At 38.5% G+C, this 26,645-nt stretch overlaps 1 protein-coding gene across 4 annotated transcripts in view; it reads left to right on the forward strand.

Annotated features, from left to right (window-relative positions):
• LRCH2 (leucine rich repeats and calponin homology domain containing 2) overlaps positions 1–26,645 on the forward strand; it is a 47,767-nt gene that overhangs the window by 10,488 nt on the left and 10,634 nt on the right. For 2 of the 4 annotated variants that reach the window (XM_074599698.1, XM_074599699.1), the window contains exons 2-15: positions 6,976–7,120; positions 9,913–10,039; positions 12,132–12,237; positions 12,331–12,467; positions 12,689–12,822; positions 14,204–14,291; positions 15,336–15,447; positions 15,763–15,860; positions 15,945–16,012; positions 16,245–16,349; positions 18,321–18,398; positions 21,985–22,053; positions 24,336–24,384; positions 25,525–25,641. In XM_074599698.1, the coding sequence (XP_074455799.1) occupies positions 6,976–7,120; positions 9,913–10,039; positions 12,132–12,237; positions 12,331–12,467; positions 12,689–12,822; positions 14,204–14,291; positions 15,336–15,447; positions 15,763–15,860; positions 15,945–16,012; positions 16,245–16,349; positions 18,321–18,398; positions 21,985–22,053; positions 24,336–24,384; positions 25,525–25,641 (1,433 nt within the window). The remainder of the gene's footprint in view (positions 1–6,975; positions 7,121–9,912; positions 10,040–12,131; positions 12,238–12,330; positions 12,468–12,688; positions 12,823–14,203; positions 14,292–15,335; positions 15,448–15,762; positions 15,861–15,944; positions 16,013–16,244; positions 16,350–18,320; positions 18,399–21,984; positions 22,054–24,335; positions 24,385–25,524; positions 25,642–26,645) is intronic. The other 2 variants (XM_074599700.1, XM_074599702.1) reach the window with 1 other exon arrangement.

The raw sequence follows: 26,645 nt of genomic DNA on the forward strand, positions 1-26,645 counted from the left end.
TCAGTTTGTGCCTTAGTCTTGGGTTTGTGGGTTGTTTTTTTTTTCCCCTGTACCAGATAACAGCATAGGAGCAGGCTGCTTAAAACACATTGTGGTGCACATTGAGTTTTGGTTTTTAGGTGAATGTAACGATTGTTTTGGGGGATTATTGTTGTGTGGTGTTTGGTTTTTGGTTTGTTTTGTCCCTTCTGTAACTCTGTCTTTGAAAGCTCCAAATGAAGATTTGTGTTTTTTCATTAATTCTGACATCAAAATCCATGGCTGGCAGAATTAAGACCCTTTGTAGGAAGCAGATACATATTTAGGCAAACTTGGCTCTTCCGATGCATCTTTAGTTTTCCCCTTTCCCATCATAAGGAACTGATACTTAAAGTACCCAAACAGTGCGAAGGTGATTGTACTCCTGTAATATAAACTCAACTTCATATCCTGTAGTTACATAGGTTGAATGAGATCTTTGTAGGTTGTGCGGGACAGGCTCCTGCTCACAACAGGGCCAGTGAGGGGCAGGTTTCTCGGGGCCTTGCCCAGTTGAACAGTGAGCATCTCCAGTGGTACTTCAGTCTCTCTTTGAAATGTGTTTTCTGGGTTCTCCTAGAAGCCTCAGTTAATTTTTCTGTCTGAAGAAACATTGTTATGTAAACAATTAAATTGGTTTGTTCCTGCTAAGTGCCGTTTGTCTGGTTGGTAATGAAAGCCGGATCTCTTACTTCCTTTCTTAGTTTCCCAACAAGTTGGGTGAGGACCCTCAAGCTTTAGTAGACTTTCAAGCATATATTTTTGTAATTTTTCTTTTTTTTTTTTTTACATACATCATTTGTCACTTTAATGTTGAGCTTACAGACCTCAGCTTAAGATCAGTGCATTCCAGTAGTACCTTTGAATACCTGCTGACTCATGGATCCATTTTCCCCAGTCTTAGAATGATCCATAGCATTTACACAGTACTTACGTGACTCTCTTGAAGATTAAAACACGAAAGAAAACAAGGAAATTCTTAGTGATTACACTAAAGACCAATCGTATTCTTAGATTATGTAGATAGTCACTACTGAAGTATCACAACGGAAACTGGCAGCTTCAGTTTGCTAATAAAAAACCGCTATGTACTCTTTCCATGGATTTTGCTACATTTTACTTCTCAAAGCAGGATTGCTAAAACAAGGAAGGAGGGAAATGTAATACAAGTGCGTTTATTTTCTAAACTGTTTTGTTCCAACGCTTGTAAGTTGTTAGCAGCTCTTGAGAGCCTTCGGAAGCTTGATACTGACAGTAGTAAAATGAAGAACGATGTTTGCAGATGTGGATAATTCAAGTTTAGTGTTAGCTCGTCAGTGTTTCTTTTTAATAAAATTTCTGAGCATCTGCATTTAATTATTCCTGGTAAAGAAGATGGCAAGACTAATGATGATGTGAAAAGACAGTTTATGTTGCGTTACAGACATACCTGAATGGGAGTTGTACAGGCTTGGAACATTCTCCTGAGCTCTAAACTAGCACTTTTTCGCAGTACGGCCATGCAAATGGTGCTAGCGTAAGGTGAAATGTAATGTAAAATGGGACGGGAGCTAGTGAACTGATGCAGCTGCTGAGGAAGTACTTGTTGAGCCCCAGTCAGGAACGGTAGCCGCGCTCCAGCTGGGAGATGCGGAGGGCTCTTTCCTGCTTAGCCTTGAGTCTCTGTGAGGATAATTCCGCAGCCCTGGTTGTTGTTCACCTGCAGCAGGTGGGAGATTCCCTCCATGACATGTCAAGCTGTGTAACAGCGTGGCAGGGCTCGGAGTGGCCCCCAGCACGCCAGGAGTCCGGGGGGGGCACAGGGTGGGTGAGATGTGTCACTGCTTTGGCAGCCTGGCCTGTTCTCAGGCGTGGATTTACGCTCCTCTTTCGAGGCATGCTGGGATCTCCATTCCTAGTAGAAGGTGGGCAACTCATACTCGTAGAAGCTTAAGGTATTTTATAATTAAATATATTAAATATAATTTAATTATATATAAATATATTAAATATAATTTAATAATTAAGACTTTTATAGTCTAAACTTAGGTTTTAATTTCGTTGGATTTTCGTTCGTGTGGTTTTTTGAGACAGATTTCACTATATTTCATGCATGCATCTTTGCTTTATGCTTAATCTTAAATGCTTGGCAGCTTGGATTTAACTTCCCTTTCTCCTCAGGGAGCCAGGGAAATGCATACGTTTACTGGCTGATTCCTTTAAATTATTTTGACACTTCAGCATCTGAAACATCTTTGTGCAAGAGAACTTAATTTCTTAAAATGTATATTCTGTCTCCTGTTGCTTGAATGCTGTAGTACAAATAATGCCCGTCATTTGCTATGGTTGATTGTGAAGTTAAAGGTGTTTGAATTCTAATGTCCTTACTTGTGGGAGAAGCCTTAGTCTTGTCTGCGTTGCCGATATTGCTCCACCAGAGAGACAGCAAATCTGGTAATTTCCTCTTTATAGGACCCTCCTTAAGGAGGGAGACTTGCCTTTCTGTTTGAGATAGGTGAAAAAGAAAGGTGGGATATTTGTGTAACAGAAGAATAGTTGGTAGGACGTGCGGTCATGAGGTGGTTTGGGAGCATTACACCAGGTAAGAACATTTGCCCGCCTGTATTTCTTCAGTACCATTGGCCTGTCAAGTGACTTAATAATCACTGTGTGAAATATAATTAAACGGAGGGTTGTTGTTTTTTTTAATGCTGTTATTGTTCAATATAAATTTTAACCATTACAGGATTTGAATTATAAGGCGACTGGGTGTTTGTGGTCATGGGAGACTTCTGCCTCCTGCAGTCACCGTATGCAGGTGTTTCTGCAGGGCTTGAGACTTTTTTCTTCTCCAGGATCATCTTGCACCTGACAAACTAATAGATTTTACCCAGGTTCTGTGTGTTGATCTCAGATTTGCATTAGATTAGCTAAAAGTGTATCTTTAGGATCAGGTCTGAACATTTTTAATGTATGTTCATTGACTTCTGTAGGACTAATTATATAGTTACTGTTGTGCTTAGATGGTTTTTAGCTTAGACTCGGCTGAAGCATTACTAGAAAAACTGGCTGGGAAAATCTGTATGTATTAGGAGTTAGGAGAGCAGGTCTGGGTTTAGGGGTGGGGGTGGGTTGTTTTCATTTTGATCTAGTTCCTAAATAAAATTTTGGAACGCTTTGAGCAAGCAAAACCCCATAATTTTTATGACAAATGTTATAACATCAGGGTGAGGTTCAAGTGTAGATTTCCCAACTAAGCCTTGCATTTCAAATTCAACGTGTAGCGCATGCAAAGTGTGACTAGAAAAATAATTGTAGTGGATCAAATAAAAGGCCGGTCTGTTCTAGCAGCGTGCGCTCCAGAGAGTATGCGGTAATGAATGCTTAGGGAAACGTGCAAAAACAAGGCAAACATGATGTTCATACTGTTTGACTCCCTTACTGCACACGGCTGAACCCGACAGCTTGAGCTTTTTGTTTTTCCTTTTGATCATGCCTTAAATTTATACAAGATACCTTCTTACTTCTAATAGCTTCCCCTCCAAGCTGACTGGTTTCCTAAAATTCTTTCCTTTTGAACTTTCAATTTATTGTCTTCTAATCGTTGTGTTACAGTCAGTAAAGACTTTACTCTTTCTCTTAAAAAGAAACTGAGATGCAACCAACTTCTTCATATTTTTGTGGTTCCGCTTTTAAATTTAACTTACTAATGGTGTACTTCTCACTTCTGTTGTTTCTGCAGAGACAATGAATTGAAATACCCCGTGATTCATGAGCAGTCATGGATAGTGTCTTCTCTTTAGCCTTCAAATAACACCCCCAATTTAGAGTTTTCCAGTCTAAACTGGAGAAGCGAAGAATTCCTATAATCTCACTTCTAGAGGCGTTGCCATCTTCAATCGCGTGTGGTCCTGCACTTAGCATCTTTCCTTGGTGCTTCTGTCTATTAACCCTTATCAAACCGTTCTCATTTTAAGTGCCAGCAACATGTTTCTCTTTGGATTGAGATGAAGTCTGTCTTGTTCGTAGAGGAGCACTCCGTTCCAGAGGTTTCCTCCTCTTTTCTTGCAATATTTTCTCAGTCATGCATTGGCTTGTTAGTCTTCAAAGGGTACCTAAATTGCATAAGCTTCACATGTACGTTCTATTTAGCCTAATAAATGAACTCATAAATTTTTTGCTTGTTGTGAAAACATTTCTGGAGTAGAAGTAATTTTTTAGTTTGGATAAAGAATAGCAGTACTTGTTTTTAAAAAGCTGTAAGTCCATTTGATATATGAATGTTGTGGAAAACTGTATACACTTGTACCTTTCTCTTTAGAAAGATCTGAACCCCTGGGGCTATTCTAATGCTGTTTTGCAATGAATGAAAGAAAGATTGCTTGGAAGAGAAGTTACGTTATCTTCCTACTCTTTATTTACCTTTTCTAGTTTATTATTGACAGATAATGGGTATCACTTCGTATTTTTTTTCATAATGGAAAAGTGGAATCCTTGCCCCACAGTGTCTTAAGGCATTGTTTTCAGGGAAGTGTTTTCAATAGTAATATATACCAATTTCACGATATCGGTATATTTTCTTCTAATATGAAATTGTGTGGGTTTGTATGAGAGGTAAGTCAGGGACTTGAGCCAGCCTCTGCTAATGTGATTTTTATCAGGCCAGGCTAGAAACCACAGCTGGTTTTACATTGCCTATTGTGTGCCGCAGCCCTGGTCCACTCGCCATCCGGAGCAGAGAGTTGATGTCCACTAGAGTTGTTGTCTGGCCCACCTCAGGGTTTTATTTCTGCAGGAGAAAGGGCAAAGCTGGTTTTTAACCCGTGTCTTTCCGAGGCATGTGGTTGGGGTATGGCTGGATGCGCGTACAGCGGCACAATTTTCCTGGTGCTCTTGAATCTTTGAGTTCAGCTCTCACCTGCGGAACTGCGCGTTGGATCAGGGGCAGTAGGGGGGGATTCTGTCGTTTGTGGTTTGTGACGTTTGTACCAGCCTTCAGTTACCTTTCCAGCTGCTGCTGGAACAGAATCAGGAGGAGCCTTGGAGCTCATTGCTTCAGAATGGGGTTGTTTCAAAGACCGTCTGTCTGGTGGAGGTTGTAGAACCGTGCTGGCAATAAAACTGTGCACATCTTTTCTGCACACAGTTATCCCACTCTGCTGGATATTAGAATAAGAGAGCCTTTGTTTAACCTAAAAAGAGTTGCGCAGAAAACTCTTTCATGTGAAAGCTGCCATTTTTCTCTAACACTTTGGAAGTTGATGTGGTGGAAAACAGAAAACAAACCTCATTATTGTGAAAACTTTCTGTGCTAATTTTTTTTTTAAATAACCTTTTTAATTTTAGTTGGGATGTTTAGTTTTAGTTAACTTTATTCCATTTTTCATTCACTTCATTAAGAATGCCTGTCCTGTGACGTAAATCTTTGTCTTTCTGCCTCTTGCAGCTAGAGTTTGGAGAATTCACTGTCAGCCGTGGATGCCCTGATCTAAAGGAAGGCTTTTTGTGATACTTGAACTTGAGAATATTTTTTAGGAATGCTGGAAGGGTGGAGATGACAGCCAGTTAGCTCACTAATTTCGCATATTCTAAAATTCAGGAAGTAAAGTTCAGGCTCCTGGCCTCAAGTGTCAAGTACATGTTGTCCACGTACTTCCTGAGCGCACATTCCAGGCGGTTGATAACCATATTAAATGATGTTGATTCCAGTATTGGCCCCGAGAAACGGTGCGCATAGCTGGCTTGCCGTACTTCAGGCTGTGGAGCTCTCGTCTTTGAGCCTGATGGGGACTTTGAGCCACTTTCTAGTCTGGTTTTTTTCAGTCTAGTGTAGAACAAACTGTTTGTTCTAATGATAATGTGACAGGAGCTAAGCAGAAACACGTTATTTCATGGAAGTCTTAAAAACTGAGAACTAAAGCCTGAAATAGCAAAGGATCTGTATTGCTTCGTCGTTAAAAGAGTTTGTTCAGCGTTTCTGAGAAACCACATCCTTTTGAAGTATCTTGGGTTGGGAACCAGAGTTACTTTTAAAGAAGTAGACAGTCGTTCTCAAGCAAATATCTCTTCCAAGATAGTTTGATGGACTTTGTATGACACGGGTTTTGGTAGTTGACTGATAATTTCCAGGATTCTTGGATCACACCCCACTGGAATTTTCTGGTCTTTTTAAAGATTTCATGTAGTCAGAGATGGTATGCGTCTTTGTATGCGCTGGTTTTTTGTATCTTCGGCATACAGGTTTGCATAGTGCAGTCGTGCATTGCCACAGTAACTCTAGTTCAAGTATTATGTTTCCGTTGTCAAAGATATCTCCTCGTTCTGTTCTTAGGCTAGGCTAAATTGCATCCTTATTTTTATAGGTAAATGTGTTTGGCACTGACTTTTTGCGACTTTACTATCTTTTTAGCTAAATGTGTAACAGGAGAATGTCTCAGTTACTGTCCTTCCAATAAAGCATGTTTTTTAGATGAGAATTTTTGGGTTTTAGCAAAATAAATATGTACGGGTTTTTTTGCAAACTTGGCTTAAGCATTGCAGGTATTTTGTACAATGAAATGAGATTCTAACGCAGCTGTCAGAGAGGAAGAGTAATGGTTGCTGGGTTTGTACCTTGACTTACTGTTGTGCCCAGTATTGGAGGAGAAAAACCCCAATAGTTGCCCAGAACAAAGAATGAGGGACAACCGTAATTGATATTCAGTTGCACTTTAAATGGTCTTAATTTATATACTTCTGAATTCCTGTCACTTTTCTATTTTCTGTTAAAATTGCATATCAAACAATAATATTTTAATTTTCTAACTCTTTTTTTGTGTATTAATTATATGCAGTAGCATCTGGGAAAACTGAATTATTTTACACTTCTTGCAACACCTTAATTTTTAGAAGCATGACAAGAATAACAGTGGATACTTTTATCTCCTCTTACTGCAGGGAAAATTTTGACTAAAAAAGGAATTATTTTTTTTTTCCTAGATCTTTCAAAGAACAGATTTACTGAAATTCCTCCTGATGTCTGGCTGTTTGCACCACTGGAAACCTTAAACTTATATCACAACTGCATCAAATCCATACCAGAATCTATTAAAAACCTGCAAATGCTTACCTACCTTAACATTAGGTGAGTAATGCTTGTTATTTTTGGTTTTAACCTCATCGGAGGAGGGGGGATTCTGCTTCATCAGGTCATTGAGTGCCCTTGTGCCCTCATTTTTCGCCCAGATAAATAAAACTATTGTGTTTGTTTGCCTTATCCTTGGTGATTTGGGGCCAGCAGCTCTTACTTCGTGGGAATGAACCAACTGCATTAGGAAACGTCAGTCAGTGAACTGTGGTAGCTAAGGATAAGGAGAGTTTACAAAGTTTTCTTTGTTTGGAATGTTATGCAGACAGACAATGTTTAGAAACTAGACATGTAAAATTTTGCTGCTCTCAAGAGGGTAGGTTACTCTGCACACCATTTACTTCCATTGCTGTTCTTTAGGCCTAGTGGGAGGTGGCCCTGCCCAGGGCAGGGGTTGGAACTAGATGGGCTTTAAGGTCCTTCCAACCTAAACCATTCTGTGATTAAACTTGGAAAAAAAATAAATATGGTTGGAGTTTTTCAGAAGAGCTGAAGATTAATATGAGCTTCGGAAGGAGAGGGAATCTAGAAGAACCCTCCCATAAAGAGACGAGACTCTTTTTCACAATATTCCTTGTTTCTTAATATTGACTGCATGAAGTCCAAAACAGTCTTCTCGGGTAAGAGCTATTTAACGCATGAGTTTTGGTTCCAGAATTTATATTGAAAAAACTTTGTGAATTGATTCTTGGGGGGGGGGGGGAAACAAACACAAAAAAACAAACGAAAAAAACCCCAACAAACAAAAAACCAAAAAAAAAAAACCCCAAACCCACACCAAAAAACTCAGACGAACTATGGTCTCAAAATATGCACATAGCAGTACTTACAGTGATCATTTTAGTCTGTTCTGTGGCAATTCTAAAGATGGTTAATGATATGATAATCCTCAGTGTTTCCTGAAAGAAATTTGACCTAACTTTCTTCACAGAGTGGCACCAACCCATTTCTCTTTTGATGGGATTTGAGGTGCTGGATACAATTCTTCACCCAGAAATGAAGTAGCGTGTAGTTCTAGTTGGGCCGCGTGTTACTGCGAGAGTCGACTCTTGTAACCATCATTTGCCTTCCTGTGCGTTGTCTTCATTTCTGTGCGAATGGTGAGGACTGTTCACAACTCGTGAACGTGTGGACTACAGTAGTTGAAGAACAGGCTAAAATCCTGGTTTACGAGCTTCAGTATTTTGTTACAGAAGAAAACCACATGATCTCAAATTCTAATTTTGGATTCAGGCGTCTGAAGAAATGTATTGTGCAACTCATAGTAAAGTAGGCAGCTGTCTCTTTTTTGTTCTTTTTTAAAAAAAAAAAAACGAGGAGATTTAAGTGTTGCAGAGACTGTTTCATTGCCACAGTTTTATAATCAATTAAAAAAAGTTTACTTGCACATCACATTTTTGCTTCTCACGTTCTCCAGCCAAAAAAGCCTGTCATATCTGCCTGAAATACAACATAAGAGGAGACTTAACTGCATACCTGTATCCAAAACTTACTTGTATTGTTCATTTAGAATTAACAGAATAAATACATTACTTTTATGAAGATACTGATAGAAGTTTACTTCCATTCTGTGGTGTCAAAATTGCAGTACTTCTTTGAAGTGGAAATATTCCAAGGACAGAAATTTACTTTTGTTTTATTTTGCAGCCCTATGAACTGTAGTAATGGAGAAAAATAATGTAAAAAACTGGTTTAGATATCAAAACAGTGCTCTGATACATATCAATTAAACAGTAAAACTTCTGGCTTATTCTTAATATAGTGTGAACACAATGCCGACACTTAAAAGGGGTTTTTTTTGTGTTCTGGGTTGTTTTTTCTTTTTTCAAAATAGAATTTCTCGCCTCTACACAGGTCTACTTAAAGTGACAGCAATTACTGTTTTTTTTTTTATTTTTTACTTTTATGTATGAAAGGAATTGCTTTCATACCACATCTGAAGAAGCTGGTTTTCCAGTGGCTTTTTTAAATGTACAAATACCTTATTAGAAACAATCCTGTGTGTTTCTGGCAGCAGCAGTCTGCAGTTGGTAGTTTTTCCAATGTGGATTTAAATGAAACTGTCAGTAGTAGTGTATTTCTTGCGTACAAAGCAGACATACGCGCATGCAGTTGGAAAATGATATACACAAAATAAATCAATTTTAATTAAAACTTACCTTCCAGACTGTTGCTCAGCAAAGTAATAAATAGATGTTCAGGGCTTTTTGTGCTGGCTCAGGAGTGCCATGAGAAGCAACGACCTTGTATAAAGCTCCGGTTTGCCGAGAACATTAACTTTATGTCGGTAAAACATCACGTCAGGTGGTCCTTCGGAAGGTATCAGAAAGGTATCAGAATAAAAACAAACATCAAACACGTTATTTCTTCTAACAGATTCCTCTGTACATTTTAGTGTTCGAGTGAGTTATAGTACATACTCGTTTCATCAAGCAGGCTGGGGGCCTAAAATTCACATCTGAGAGAGGCTTTAGCTGGTAAGGAATTCTCGATGGAGATTGGAGCTTAAATTTAGATGAAATTGTAATAGGTGGAGAAACATCTTCTGGAGTAAGAGAAAAGATGTTCAAGGCCAGACTGGATGAGGCTTTGAGCAGCCTGGTCTGGTGGGAGGTGTCCCTGCCCAGGGCAGGGGGGTGGAACGAGATGATCTTTAAGGTCCCTTCCAGCCCGAACCATTCTGCGATTCTGTGTGATGTGTGGTGTACCGTGTGCATCTCTGACCCCCCGTCAGGCTTAAAAAGAAGATTGTAATCTAGCCTTGCTTGTTCATTTTTCTTTCTTTCAAGTCGAAATCTTTTATCAACGTTGCCAAAATACCTGTTTGATCTTCCACTTAAAGTTCTGGTTGTCAGTAATAATAAGCTGGTCTCCATTCCAGAAGAAATTGGAAAGCTGAGAGATCTAATGGAGTTGGTAAGTACAATGTGGTCCATTTTACTAAGTAAACTTGACCTACATGCAGTTTATTTACAGTATAAAAAAATATTAAATTAACAATTTTTTTAAATCTAGAACTACAAAATATAAATTCAGTTACTGTTTTTTCTTAGTGTGTGAGCTCAGATTACAGGTGCAGTATATTGTAAAGCTTCAAAAATGGGGTCAAACACAAATCAGTGTGTTGGGTTAACTAAATATTAAGGGATTCATTAAAAAAATTGCTCTTCAGATTATTTCATTTGAGTCCCTCACTTATATGTTGTTAAAAATGGTGAATTTTTCTGTTTACCTTCCTTACAGTAATCATAATTCCTTTTATTTTTCTTATATGTTATCAGGAATCTTCTTTCCGGCTGAAAAGTCAATCCCAGTTTACTCTGTACTCTTATACAAGTTATGCCATTCAGTCATTGGTGTCTTGTTCTGTCTTTTGGGTTGTTTTTTTTTTTTCCCATTCTGCTGTTCCTTTATTTTGATTGGGGTGAATAGAAGGGTGTGTGACGTTCACAGTGTTCTGCATCTGTGCAACATGATTTATTCCTATGGCACACTAAAGGTTTGTGCTTGGTCATCCATTGCTTTCTCTGTCTTTCTTAATATTCTGGGCTTTTCTGATCGTTGCTCTGTGTTAAGCTCATGTGTTTTGGGGAACGATGCACTATTGTTCACCCACATGGTGCTTGGACTGGGTCTGGTTATTCTGTTTGTTTTCAGTACGTATGATTTCTTTGGTCATTGCAAGCCATCCCTGTCCTGTTTCCGGGGGAGCTGTGTATGCCCTGGAGATTTCTTTTAATGTGACCTAATTCCTGAGCTATAAATCAACATCCTTTCTTAATTTACAAGCAATACGATATATTCTGAATGCTTGTGAGGCTTTTCTAGTGTCCTTTACTCTCTGGTGAGAAATTCTTTATGCTCGCTTCAGTGCGATAGGATTTCAAGGTGGGATCACTGCTGTTGTTGAGAGGAAGTGAATATTTTTCAGAATTGCAGTTGTTTTAGTTCTGGCTTATTTTCCAAACTTGTCAAAGCTAGAATGCGTGCCTGATGGCATGGATTAAGGACATACTAGAGAGTTTCGTTCCACTACCTGTGTTATACCTGGTTAGAACATAAGTAATAGATATACATTAAAAAAAAAAAGGCTGACAACTAAGCCATGTGCTAGAAAGATGCTTTTAGGAAGGGAATCCCATCTTAAATGCGAAGTGGACAGAGAAGAAGTTGCAGTAGGTGCGCAGCAGTTGATGCCGAGCAGCCTGGGCTTGGAGAGATGGGGCTGCGCGCCAAGCTCCTGGCTGTGCCCGGGTGAGGTGAGGCTCTGGAAGCAGGACCTGCAGGAGGCGGCTGGGTTCTTCTGACTCCGCTTGCCCTTAAAATCAGCTTCGAGTCTTTCATCGGATAGATGGATATCTGTCATTGGTATCTAGTCTAGGAAACTAGTCTCTGAAGGCAATTTTATTGAATCGGAAATAAAAAAAGGTTAGAAACAGTCTTTTATCAATGTGCTTGTTGACTCAGTCCTGGACTACACAAATGAATGTTAAATTAGTGGCAGAACTAGCTGTAGTCTGTGATCACTTGGTGTGGCTTTGCCACCCTCTAGTGCTTGTAGCCAAAAAAGTTGGTGAGCCTGCTGTTGCTTTTTTAAATTTTTACTTGCATGGATTGGTTCAAGTTTGTTTTTTTATTTTTTAAGGAAGAAGAATTTTTATAAACAGAGCAGAACGCAAATCGTTTGCCAGCAGCAGCACGAGAAGTTTGTCTCTGACAGGGGAACTACACCAGGAACTCATGATTCCTAGGCTACGGTTTTTATCTCAAACCCAGTCTTTCATCAGTCATTAGTTTAACTTCTTGAATTGAGTTTCTGAAATGTGAATCACTAAATATTGAAGAAACAGTGAGATCTGTTATGGTACTTTTTCCCTTTGTGGAAAAAACAAGAAAGATAGGATTTCTTTTTTTTCGTAGTATGCTTTATAGTCGCTTTGATAGCAGTTTTCCTTTGTTTACTTTCATTTAAGATGTTCAGTTAATTTATTAATTATATCTTTCTCAGGATATTAGCTGCAATGAACTTCAGGTCCTTCCTCAGCAGATAGGAAAACTGCAGTCACTTAGAGAATTAAACATAAGAAGAAATAATCTCCATATGTTGCCAGATGGTAAGCTACTCGTCCTCATTTCTTTGATGTAGGTAAATTAGGTAAAGTGTTAAGAAGATAGCTGATTTTTTTTTTTTGTTTCCTCCAATGCAGAATTAGGAGACCTTCCCTTGGTAAAGCTGGATTTTTCTTGTAATAGAATTACAGAAATTCCAATTTGTTACAGAAAGTTACGTCATTTACAAGTTATAGTTTTGGATAACAATCCAATGCAGATACCACCAGCACAGGTTAGTACTAAAGCATTCTAGGTCAGAAATTTGCATTAGGATCTTGAGAAAGAGGAAGCTGTTCTACGTTACACAAATCAGGTTTTCATCTTTTTTAGCTGTATTTCTCTGAGGGGGAAGCTGTGGGTACAAACTCGATGTCTTTTGAAAATGCACCCCAACAAATACATGCTATGTAATTCAGATTTTGTTGTTGTTGTTGTTTATTTGTTTCCCAACAGATATGTTTAAAGGGTAAAGTACATATATTTAAATTCCTCAGCATTCAGGCGTGCCTCAGAATAGATAAAAAACCAGATTCTTTGGATCTTCCATCATTAGGTAAACGAATCCCCTCCCAGCCACTCACAGACAGGTGAGTAGTGGGGTTTTGTTTTATTTTACTTTAGCGTTTGCTGTGAAGTAATCCGTTTATTAGAGATAATAGCTGTAACTTCAATACTTTAATTGTTACTTATTTAGGAGTCATAGTATTTATTTTCTAAGGTTGTGTTACTGGAAGCTTAAGTGGCTCATCTGAGTTGCTATGAAAAATTTTCATGTACTCAATAAAGATGTGGAAATCAGAACAAAGATGTATTTTAACTTTATTTATTGGAAAACTCAGCTATTTATTTCCCAAACGGATACGTCAAAGCAGTAGATAAGAAGTTCCCATAAATGTCCCGAATATAGAGTTAGTCTGATGGATGGGAAGTCTGCCTCCCACTAAGGGAAACTAACTTAAACATCAGTGAAATACCGTGGATTTTTTTAATTAGATTAGTTGAGTTCAAAAAGTGCAGAATGTCTTGTTGGACTTGTGTGCTGAGTACCTCTTGAGTAATTTAAAGGGGTTGCTGTTGTATTTTCTGTCATCCGTCGGCCTGCCATCGGAAACCATAGGGAACAGTGCTCCCTTTTGGCCTTAAAATGTGACACGCAGCTCGTGCCTCTCTGTGTTCAAGGCTGAAGGAAAGATGAAAGTTAAGAGTAAAACTTATGCGGAACCATCTGAACCATTGTGGTCTCGGGTGACTGTGCCATAGGGAATTATTAGTCCACAGTGTCTGTAGATAGCTTCTAAATGCTTCTAAAACCTGTGCTCCACAGCTGCTTCCCAAAAGCCTCTGCTGAACGTAAGGCCGACAACCAAAATGTATCGCCAAGGTGCCGGGGGATGGGTGTTACCGCTGCACTTCTTATCTCTACTAGTGAGAACTTGTTTCATTAAACTTTCCAGATAATCTTGTGGTGTAAACCGAGCTCCAGTGCACAGTTGGAAAAGGCATCCTGCTGATGGTGCCAACTTAGGTCTTCGAAAGGCATAAATTTGGAGGAACTATTTCATGTATATTCAGGCAGAGTTAAACCGTTAGAATGCGACAGCCTATTAGGGGATGTATATTTGCTACTAACCATGTCTGCTAATAGAATTCAAGGGATTGTGTTTTTTCAGAGGAAGCCTTCTTTTCTGAAGACGGTATTTTTGAACGAAGTAGAACAATTCTGCAAGTGCATAGATGGACAGTACTGTAATTGAGCTTCTCCACATTAACTTTGCTTAACTTTTTTTTTTCTTGAACAACTCTTATAGGAGATTAAGAATTTGTTGTCTGCACATGGGGCATTGTGCAAAAAATACACAGAGCACAGAGAATGTATTTTTAAAAGGATGTTTCTTTTCCTTTCTAAAAGTGAAAGTACTGTTTCTTTCATTCCTGTGTGGCTTTTGTGTGTTGTTTTTCTTAATGTAGCATGGAGGACTTTTATCCCAATAAAAATCATGGACCAGACTCTGGCATTGGAAGTGATAATGGGGATAAAAGATTGTCCACGACAGAAGTGAGTATTTTTCACTGATGAATTTGGTAATTTCTGTGTTTTAGATTTTTTTTCCTCTGTGTTTTGTATCATTTGAGATACTTAACTAAGTTGCATTTAACATTCTTTGAATATCTGTACAGTTGAGTTTAAACCATTAGCCTGCCAGTATCAGACACAAATTATTTACATATTGCTTTGACTTTGCTGGTTAGGGTTCATTCCAGTCCAAATTTCATACATTAAAAACTGAATTCTGACCTAATTAATTGTTTGGATCTGTTAATGTGTGGAGAGCAAAATCATTTTCTACACAAAGGAAAAAAATTACTTGGTTGGTATTTAAAGAAATTAACATCCTTAAGAAAATGGAAGTTTGTTTGGACGTTATTGTTGTTTAAATTTTAATAAACTCCTGGATGATCTACTAGGTTTAAAGTGGTGAACAAAAATCCCTACAAGTTATCTGTGTGTTTGTAGAAATCTAGATTAAGGAGCTGTAATTAATAGCAGTGATGTCAAAGCTGAATGGTGTGGAACAAAAGATTTATGGAACTTAGAATTGTTACATATGCAGAGTGATTGTTAGTGGAAAAACTGTAGGACAAGGACTATTACCAATTGGGTGTTTAAAAGAAAATTCCAAATGATTAGAAGTAAAGCTGTATTTTTTTTTTTTTCAGTGGTCTAAGAAGGGCCAAAGTAGTTGGAGGCTTTAGATAAGAAAGTACCTAAGTACAGTTTTCTTAGTCCACCGACCAGGGTTGGGCTTGACCTCTTTGAACAAAATACTGTATTTCAGTATTATATACTGAATAAATAGTTGTTTGTCACTCCCTAAACTGTGATTCTCTTAACACCCCCCACCCTGCAAAAAACCCCAACAAACCAACAAAAAAAATCCCACCCGTGGAAAAACCCCGCCTGACTTGATGTTCTTTTCCCTGTCCTGGGAGCCATCCCTCATGATAGGGTCACTTGCACTGTGATTTGTGAGTTCTTAGCAAATCACATAATAATGTAATGAATATGTAAGTTCTGTATTAAATGTGCCTTTCTTTGCAGCCATCTGATGATGATACAATCAGCCTTCACTCCCAGGTGTCTGAATCAACAAGGGAACAGACGCTAAGGAACGACAATCATGGAATGGGAAGCAAACTCGATCCTCAGAAAGGTAATATCTGTTGTGCATCTGTCACTTTAGGTAACAGGAATACTTTTACTTTGGTATTCTAATAAAAGAAAATCGCAGAAATTGATATGATCACATGTTGGCATTGTATTTTCATCATTTCAGAAAACAACATAATAATCACAAACAGACAATGCCAGAAAGCAAAAAGATTATTTCTAGCTCAAGGAGACATGATTTCATTGTTTTATCTTTAGCTGACACTTCTCATAAGTACTTATCTCTCTCAGGAATAACATTTGGTTGAGAGAACTATTTAATATCATCTTTTCCATTTTTTTTATCGATCCTCCCCAGACCAGGAGGTGTATGATTACATTGATCCCAATGCAGAAGAGGGGGCTGTTCCTGAGCAAGGGGAAGTACAGCTGGGACCATTGCTATCTTACATCAAGGTATTGTACCTTGACAAAAGTAAGCAGGCTTGCTTTTCTTTTTTATTTTATTCAAGTCTAAGTTTATTTTTCATTCTATGTAAGGAACGGGGAAAACATCCTGAGAAATCCCAGAAAATAGAACAGAATGAGGACTGGGGGGATGAAAAAAGGTAAATCTTGATCTTTTGGGGGAAGGTTTTACTGGCGGTGGGGGGTGAGGGTGGTTTTGTTTTAAACTCCTTGCGTATGGAGGAGAGAAATATCATATTGAACACAGAGTGCTCCTTCTCGGACAGCAAACAAGCTTATAGGGAGCACTTCTTGGTTATTGTCCAATACTGGAGCCATTTCTGTGTCTTGCTTTACTGAAGTCAGGCACGTCACTAACGTTTGATTTTTCAGAGTTCAGAAAGAACGTCTGCTGGCCGAAGATGATGATGAACTCAAAGAAGTGACTGACTTGAGAAAAATAGCAGCTCAGTTACTGCAGCAAGAACAAAAGCACAGGTATTACAATAGTAGTTGAGATAGCTTGTGTTACAATTAATTTATTGTTTAACCTGCTGTATACCCAGAAACTCTTGACACCTTTTCATTTCGAGAACACTCTTGTCCAGCTGTTAAACAGTTAAAGTGCCAGGCTCTTTCAAGATACCTGTCCTGTGTTGCTTCTCATAAAATTGCTGTCTCGAGAAGCAGTGCTACACCTCCTGTGGAGAGGAAGAGGGGAATGTGAAAGTCTCTTCACTTCTTGGTTTGATCTTTAACTTTTTTGTTTTTTCAAAGCAGTTTAGTTAAGTAGACATGGCTAATACTCATGTAAGTAGATTATTGCTAACACGTTAAAATGACTTGGTCTTAGTTTGTATGAGTGATGGAACCCGCATACAGTGTGTTTATTACTGCTTATTTTTATTCAAATACAAGGTAATTTAGGTGGTACTTCCCCCATTCAATCCGATGCGAAATATAAATAAAAATAAGTCATTTGAGCAGTCTGAGCTCATCTTAATAAACTGCCTGACTTCCTCCACTTCCTGTTGGGCATCTGTCACAGATGGAGTGATGCACTTCACTCGTGGAGAGAAGCAGTGTAAAAATAAGTAACTCGGACAGTCTGGGTTGGTCTTGAACTGCCTGACTTTCCCCACTTGGTGTTGGGCATCGCAGCAGAATGATTCTTGAAAAGGAGGTGCAGAAGAAGCAGCAGGTTAAAGGAAGGTAGGAGGAGAGCTTACCAGCTGTGGGAAGGGGAGAGCAGGAGCGAACAACTGGATGGGGAGGAGCTGTCTTCTCCCAGGCAGGCAAATAACCAGTGAGCTGCTTTGGCAAGAGGGAGCTCTTTCCTGAAAGGTAAAAGTTGTAGCTAATAGTAGTTCATTAACGGATATAGTTCATTACAGTCGTTCATTATCCCGCAGTAATGGATTTAACTTCCTATTGGCTGAAATACTATTTTTGTTTCTTTTGAATTTCTTTGTAATGATGAGATTCTGCACCGCTGGTTTTCTTTTAAGATAGTTGAAATACACGTGAAGCCCTTAGAGAAACTGATATCCCAATACGATGAGTTGCAGAGCTTTGGAAATTCACTGGCGTTTTATATTAGTTAAATATACTAGCAATAGTAATGTCTGTGTGGAAATGATAAAATAGGTTTTACTTATAACGCCATGCAGTGTATTTAAGAATTGGTTGATCACGCTGGGAAGGGAAAAATAAGAAGGAAATCTTAATGCTAATACATGCATATTGCCAAAAGTATTGCAAAAAAGACTAAGAACGTTAAATTTTCTCATATTAAGTTACTAAAAGAGAATAAGTGAGTTTTTCTTATATTAGGGGGTTTTTATGATGTTTATTTATATTGCATGTGTGTCTTGTTTGATTAGTTTTTAATCTTTCCTGGTTAGCTAATCATTTGAAATACCAAGCCACTCCTCTGCTGAAGTACTGCAACTTCAGTTTTACCCCTCGTATGTTGCTGTGTCTTAATGGATCCATCTCGCTGATTTGCTCTTGAATTGGCCAGACGCACGCGATCTCATTAGTTGTTAAGTTTTACTTAGTTCAGCATTTATATTTTAAAGCTTGCTTATGTATCTTTACATGAGGGCAAAATCACCCCTGTTATAAAATTTAGCCCTGGTTTTGAATCCATAGTGTTGTAAAGTTGTACTTTCTTGCCATAAACAACAATAAGAATAAGATTTAGAAGTTTTAGTGAAGATATTTCTGTGTGTGTTTGTGGAAAATATGTTCACTCTGAGTAAACAGAATCCTCAGAAAAGTGAGCATCACAAAATAATTTCTTACTAATCGTATTTCTGTTCGTTCAGTGTGGTGTTTTTTTTAAAATATTATGCAGTCTCTTTTCTTTTTGCTTGCTATGCTAATGACTTCCCTGTCCTCTCCCATCAACCTGTCCTGCTTCCTTCTTCCGTCTTTGGCTTTGGTGTACATGAAATGTGAATACAGACGAAGGCCATTAAGCTATAGAACTTCATTCAGTGAAAAGCTCTTCCAGAGGACGAGGGCGGCAGGACGTGCATCAAGGTATAAAGCGTTTGTAGAGCTTCAGATTTCCAAAGTTAAAATGCAGACAAAAGAAACAGTTTGGGCCATTTCTTCTAAAATAGAATGAAGGGATTGGCTACGTTAGCCTAAGATATTTTGTTATCAAAACCAGATTGCAATGCATTTATTTTCTTGACAGTGAAACGCTATTTAAGGAAAATATTTAATTAGGCAAGTCTCCAAAGAACATTTAAATGAGTCCAACCTAGATGCATAATTTCCCATACCTTTGGCATGTTTTTTCTTCAGTCTTTTTGGTTTTTTAGTATATAGTACCTCAGGCAAAAGTGGGGGTTTTAGTTTGTTTGGGTTTTTTATTGAAGATATCTTGGTTTTAAAGTGGTGGTTTTCAAATTAGCGTGACAACTTGTTCTGCATTTGACAGCCATGAGGGAAGCGTTTGCAGACAGATGCAGGTGACATGGAATCGGGGCTGGGCAGGGGAGGCTCTGCTCAGGGGTTTGGGTGAGGAATGGAGCGATTCCAGACTGTTACCCTATCCATTGAAACTCTGTAGTTTACTCTGGATACTCCTGGTCTGTTTCAAGAGGAGGTAGGATAGTTTAGATTGAATAATCTTCATTAGTACCAAACGAGCCGGTTTCAGTTTGCATCCAAGTTACGTGGGGGTTCTTGCCTGGCAGCAGGGACTCCCTAAAAAGCTGTCTCAGTCCCCCAGAGCAGCGCCGACCAGCACAACGCACAGCCATGTGTGAAGGCAGTAGACAGCTCCTGAATGAGTTTAAAATACATCAGTTTTTTTTTGTCTCGCTGCAAAAGATTTCCAGTGTCTTTATACACTTTATTACATCCTAGGTAGCGCTTGCATGCTTATCTTCAAGATAGCTAACCTTAAAGTAGCATTACCATCGTTCGCTTCGTTTGTGTCCCTTAATCGTGATGTTTGCTCAAAATATGAAAGTATCAGTGACTGAGAAGAGATTCCACTTTTTAAATTCTCAAACTTTAGAAGGTATTTTCCAATATCATAATTGGTCTTGCCATCGCCTTTCTCCCCCATTTAGTCAGCAGTTTGGAGCAAGTGTTACGCTTGCATGATATAAAACTAGAAGAAAGAGTCGTAATGGGGTTTTTTTCTGATTTTAATATATTATAAATATGTGTCATCCTGTATGTGCTGTTGGGTAATTTACATTTCGAAGTTTGTATGAGTTTTAGAACCCTTTAGAACCCTAGAAGTAGTTTTCTGGTAGTTTTATGCTACCTCTGTAACAACAGACTCTATGCGGTTAGTAGGAACCATAAATAGGAAACTAATTGCAGTAGTAACACAAGTACTGATGCAAGTTCTTATTTAGCGATACAGCGTGACCCTCAGTAAGAAATTGGCCTGATAATTGATCTAATTAAAAAAAAAAAGTTTTGGATTTAGTGTGTTGTAGTGTGAAATAAAAACAGTTGCTGGAATCTTTCACCATTAACACCACATTAAGAGCGTGACTTCTCAATATGAGCTATGTGTAGACTTTTCATGTTGCATACGCAGTTTTGCATTGTGTTTCCTGGAAGACAGTTCTTAACACAACTACTGTGGTATTTTTGTTTTGTTTTGTTCCCCATGCCCCCCCCACTTTCTCCAGCTGAACAAATTGTTTTGCCATGAATTCCATAGCAAAAAATTTAGTAAATTCAGGTTAATTTTCTTCACCGTTTTCTTGAACTAAAAACTTTGCTGTTCCTTATTTCACAGGAAATTCAGATTTCTCTGACTGGACTAGTAACTGTTAACCTGACAGATACTGGACTTGCCATTGCTTCCCCATCAATATTCTTCATTTTTTAAACAGGAAGTTTCAAAAATGTTTGGTTTTGCTTTACAAAGTATAAAAATACACTCTGTGTATAACAAACTCAGTTTATAATAAACTCAAACTTTAGTTATAGAAACAGTGTAGCAAAAAAGGGTGTGTGTATGTTTAAATTAGGTTGAATAGCTTTTCCTTACACTTCATATGACTATAAAAAAGAAATGGCCTGTGTTACATACAGTCATTGAATTTATGCTGATAGAGTCAGTTTTGGTGCAAGTTTTGCATCAAACTGTTTACAGTTTGATTGTAATTAATTAACTGAATACAGTTATTTCTATTGTTAATGCTCCTTCTATTGTAATGGTCACATCTTGTTACGAAACCTCTTTGAATTCTTCATTGCTTTCAGTTGAAGACATAAGGCTAATTTGAATGGGAATTCCCTCTAAAAATTAATGACTTTAAAATGGCGTGTTTGTATTATGGTTTGATAACCTATGCACTCTGCATATGGATTTCTTGTAACACTTCAGGCTATAGTATAGTTTTAGTTCTGGAATACACCCTCAAAATTAAGTTTCCGAAGACAAAATATAGGGAGCAGATGGTGCAGACTGTGTTGGTTTATGGGCTTAACTTCTCGTAATCCCATTAAACTGAGGTTCACACAGTGAGAGGTTTAAATCACAAATGCGATTACTGAGCTCAGAGTTATCGCAGTAATCAGGGAAGTCTGAGTGAAAATCATCAGTCACTTAAAGGTAACGGTTGTACTGCCCTATGTAATGATAATGAAATATAAAAAGGTGCCTACTGTTTTACCTTCTTCCATTGAACAGTTGGTGTTCTTCTAATTCTTTCTCTTTCTTAACACATTTTAGTTCTCTGTATAATTCAGAGTAATACACTTTGATCGCAGTTCTGCACATGAAGTCAGTGTCATGTCAGAGTATTATGACCTCCAAGAATTCAAAATTACTTGTTCTATTTACTGTTCATCATGACACTTACTTGAAAACGTTTAATTTTAAGCATTACTGATTGTTATATTATTTTTAACACTTCAAACATCCATAATAGCTCATATCTTCTGCCTGCCTGCGCACATGTCTCGTATGTGTTTCTTCCAGATGAAAAAGCTTTTCTGAATCTCTGTGTGAGTTTGGGGATTTTTTTTACTCTTTACCGTTAAGAAAAATGTAATTTCCATTGGTTCGTTTCTGCATTACATTTTTCATTTAGTTCTTAGCCTGTGTTTCTCCATTTTCCACCTCTCCTTTTTCCCTGTGTTTCCTTTGCACTTGCAGCGTTCCTTGCTCAGCTCTGTGCTGTCCCGCTGGCTGCCCTGTGCGCAGCCCGTGCATCGCTGCGTGTCTGCTCCAGGCTGGCTCGATTCTGTCTCCTAGTTTTAGAGAGCACCGGGGCCTTTTGTGTTGAGGGCAGCGTAACTGTACGCAGGTGTGAAATCAGCTGAAATAGCACGTATTTAGGGAGAAAAGTAAGAGAGGACTTCATCATTTTGGTTTGAATTATAATCAGGTTTTACTTAAAATTCAGAACCTGAAATATTTCAAGAACTGGAAACAATGTAGTTGGTTTAAATGGAAGCAGGATTGAGCTTGGATTTCATACGTGTACACACATACATATTCTAATTTTGTGGAAAATGTCACCTTAATATTCAAACCTCTTCATTTACAGGAAGTGTTATGCAGTGAAAGTAACATGTATTCTAAGAAAGTTTTAGCAACAAAGCTGTTGAATAAATATGTACTTTTTTTTTTTCTTTCTAGGCTTCTTAATCATTCAGTTTCAGTAAGCACAAGGAACAGGCCAAAGCAGCCAATGGAATCGGAAAAATGGTATTGATATATTTAAACATATCACAGCTTTCAATATTTTATTAAATTTCTTTTTATATTTATTTTGTGTTGCTGCTGCCATCTGCTGTTGTAATGTTTTTAGCTCAAGATGAAACAGAAGCTACTCAGAATAGGTTCTTGAGATTCTTTCAGATAACAAAAAAACAAAAAATGTTCTTTCGAGCCTTTAGGAAAGTTGATGTCATCCAGAAACTAATTTGTGGGTGTGATCATGGCAACAATACCGGTGCCTAAAGATAGGCCTTCGGTGATGTTTGAGACATCCAGTTCCAGCGTAGAAGGCCTTGTGTGCCGTAGGTGACAGTCCAGGTACATCAGATGGCACTAAGCTGCGCTCGGGCATCTCCCTGTCCCTGTCTCTGCCCTCTGCTGCTCTGCAGAGCTGTTGGAAGAGTGTGGCTGGCAGTTCAGCCTCTGGAACCTTCCCCATCTGTGGAGGATGTCAATGAGGAACCCATTGCCTGCAGGAGCTGTATTCTTACGCTCTTTCAGTTAAAAAAACCCACCCTAAATCAACAACAAAAAAAATTACCCAGAGCCTTGTCTCTAGGAAATAGGGAAATCACAGCTTCCCGTTTCTGCCCACATGGGTGAGAGAGAACTTAGCAAGTTTTCAGTGCTCCTTCCTTTAAGGAATCCTAGATCAGTTCTTTTAATCAGTTTGGTCGAGAAATAATCTTTTTTTAATTTTTAAGCTAAAGAGGGAGAGCTTACTGGCAGCCTCCAGATGAGAACTCCATTTGAGCGATGGCTTTTGTGATTTCTAAAATCTGTACTTTGATAAGGATCTGTATCTGCTTGTGTGCAGTTTGGCTGTGAACCTTGGAGACCAAAGCCATAACTGCTGTTGGTGTTGCCGGAGAGCGCTGGGGGTGGTAGCGGTTCAGGTAGACATGAGGAAAGTGTTTACTCCAACAGAAAAGGGACACACTGTAGATATTTCAGCATGATACGTCCTATTTTGGCTGTCTTCTCTCATTGGGCTGTGTGGTTTTAAAGAGCTAGCTGTGCACGTGTCCTGGGTTTCTATGGCCCATCCTGTGCTGCAGCTGGTCTTCGCTTGCCTTTGGAACCTTCCAGGCCTTGGTTGCTTCACATACAGCTTCTGTTCTTCGGGGTGCTGTCACCTAGTGTAGTGTACAGCTGTGCTGGGGGATCCAGGAAAGGTTAAACTTAACCTTTCCCTCTTTTGTTAATGAAACAGAAACAGTTCTGAGACTAAAAAGCAAAGCAACCCCCCCACACCCCAAAAGAAACCCCAACCGCCTCCCCCCCCTTACCTTTGAGGTGTGCACAGAAGAGAAGGTGGATGTTGCAGGTTATTTGTTGGTTTATGGCACTGATATATGGGAACCCAAATCACACACTGTGTAAGGAACATACAAAGAGAGTAGAAAGACTGTTGTATCCCCAAAGAATTTACACTTACAGACCAGGTCATAGTTAATAGATACGTATTTATCGACAGCAGAACCCAGTTATTTATTGCAGCAGTTCCTGCAATTCGCAGCTGGGTCACTTCTCAAGCTATTGGATGTGATGCAGACAAATTTCCTGTGCCAAACAGCTTTAAAAAGAAGCGTTATTGGTTTGAGGCAAACAGAAAGACAAAGGAAGGGAAAGGAATACAAAGTAGCAGACACTAATTGCCTGGCTGCTTTCCCTCTGGGATTTATGAAATCGCTCGGGGAGCTGTCTCCTCTCGCCTTCTGTCCCCAGCGGTGTCAGCTGCGGGTGTCCTGCACTGCTCCCAGTGCGGGTGAGGGGGTTGCTGGGAGGATGATAGAAGTGAATTTCACAGAGAGAAATCTGAAAATGTTTTCCCCTTCCCTGTTAGGATAAGCTTCCATTTTACCGTACAGAGCCAGCAGTGACATGAAGCGTGGGGGTCTTCCAAAAGTTTAAGAATAGATATTTTGTCAGCTTTGAACAAAATGTTTCACTGGTTGCTTTGGGAAACAAAAAATCAGTAATCTCTAAAGATCAACATGCTTAAAAAAAGCTTGATCTGAATAAAGTGCTGTAGTGTGGAATACCTATGGATATGGAAAAGAGAGTGAAATCTGATCTGAGGTTTTAGTCAAATGCTCATACTTTTTAGCCACCTTGTGACATCCTTAAACAGGTAGACAAACAAGGCAGTAGCACTGCAGAGAAGCTGCTCGTTAATAGGGTTCACTTTTTCTCATATTTTACAGTAACTTGGTTTTAAAGTACACAAAAGCAGTAAATGTCATAATGCCTCTTGTCTCAATTTGTAGTGTCTTGGCAGATGAAGTGAGTTCCCCCGTGTCCCCGTACAGCTGGCAGGTAAATATTCAAATGTGAAGGTGGTGGCTTCATATTTGAGTGATGTTTATTTTGTTTTGGTTTTTGGTTTTGTATTTCTGGCAGAAAACTTTTACACAGTCATACCATTGCTTACACACACAGTTACTGTATGTGTGTAATTGTGGTGGAAAATATAAAACCTTAGAAGAACTTACACTTCAAGATCATTTGACTTGTGTGTAATGGGGGCCTTTTCTTTTAAGAGCATATGGTACTAGCTTTAGGATCTTCAAACTGAGACATGAGTTTTACTTGGTTTTAATATTTCTTTACATACAAATTCTACTGCCTTACCAGTTGTTTTTTTTTTTAATTTCTAAATGGTTTGAATTATTTATGCCTTCCATTCTCCATACCTCACTGAGAAGCTTGCATGATACGATAAAACTGCAGGGAAACTGTAAAGAATACTTTATTATTTTAGATTTTAATCCATCAGGTATTTGCAATTGCTTTAAATGGCCTGGTAGTCTAATATGAAGAAATAGTTGGAAATGTAGTTTTAGCCTTATTATGAAATGGGCCCTTCAGATTGTCTGCTTTCGGTGTTCATAAAATAGACGTCTTCATACATATTCATTGTTTTTTTTAAGAATAAATACACTTAAGCTGTCTCTCCAGAATACATTGCACAATACAGTACTTCGAAAGAGAGATTTCTTTTCCAGCTAGTTGATATGTATAATCTTTTAAATAGGAACAGCAGACCAATACTTAAATTGTCTTCTTGTAGTCGTCCTTTTCCTGTGCAGTGAGTATTCAGGTACTGGATGTGCTAATGGCTAACCACACTCCCAACCGCTGGTTTGAAGTTATTTACGGGGGCCTTAGGTGGCTTCCTCACATACCTGTAAAAATTAGGCTCAGAGCAGCAGAAAATGGTGTTATTTTCTTAGGAATTATTTCAGAGATTCTTTTTCTTCTATGAAATACGTTTTGGGACTTGAAGGGAAATAAGGGATTTCCACCAGAATCACCATTAAGACTGGTAACACTTTGGTGTCATAAAGCTACATTATGAGAGGCAAACAATTTGTCGTTGTAGTTCATACTAATTTGTGTTAGTGCACACGAGGCATGTTTACCTTTTGCGTAAAAAAATATTTCTGAACCTCGTAGCCACTGGAAAACCAGAAGGATTCGATGGACGAGCAGCGTTGGCCAGAGACACAGCCAGTGATTTGGCAGAATGAAGAAAGAAGGAGAAGTAAACAAATCAGAAAAGAGTATTTCAAGGTAATGGGGGTGTGTGTGTGTGTGTGACACTTTTTTTTTAATGAGAGTGGAAGAAACTATAAGTAAAGGTAAGAAAAGGTTGTCATGCTTCTAATTTTGCAAGTAACCTGTAATTTCTTAATTGTCTCTTTTGAGTTTAATAATAACATATATATATGTATATATATATGTATATGTATTTAGGGTCATGTGAGAGTGCAGGAAAATCAGGAGGAAAAAATTGACCAAATACCCAAATACTTTGTTTATCCTTCGAATAAAAGACAGTAATTTACAGTTGTCTTCTGGTAAAGCCAGTAACTAATCTTCAGTCATCGGTCCTTCCCCATCCATTTTGAGGGATGATTTTTTTTTTTGGTAGGAAAAGATATATTACCTTTTTGTGCAGCTTGGTTGTAAGAATGATTTATGCATTTTGGTTCTCACTGCATTAGTTTGCATTTTAGAGAGCATTTTAGAGAGGAAATTTTCTCTGGATTACTTTACTGCTGTAGTACGTACCATTGGTCAGCAGATGTCAGTATCTGCTTATTGCAGAACAGACACGAAGTTACAGCAGTTTGGGGGTATCGTAGAGAAATAGGAGAATTCTGACCAGTGTTAGGTTGAGTTAAAATGAAATTTCTCATATATGAAATTAGTTTTTTGGGTCTTTTGTCATCATACATCTTTATGAAATGCTGGGGAACTTCAAAGAAATGAAATTCTAGTAAAAACAGAGCATGCCATACAGCTCCGATACATTCTTGTGATTATACAAGCTACTTTTTTTTTTTCTTTTTCCTGAAGAGTATGTGGAGTCGTATCCTAACTGGAATTCTACTGACCTCTTTCCTCGGTTTTCATCCCTAAAGTAATTTTGCCCTGTGGCCTTTAAGGGGAAGGGGAAAGCCTTCGAAGTAGAACAGAATTCAGTCATTTGACTACTTAAACAGCTGTGCTGTCGGTACAGAAGACCGGCGTTAGTGATTCCTCATAACTTTAAAGGATGTGTTTAGATGCTA

Source organism: Larus michahellis, chromosome 9 (genome assembly GCF_964199755.1).
Source record: "Larus michahellis chromosome 9, bLarMic1.1, whole genome shotgun sequence".
Classification (NCBI taxonomy): domain Eukaryota; kingdom Metazoa; phylum Chordata; class Aves; order Charadriiformes; family Laridae; genus Larus; species Larus michahellis.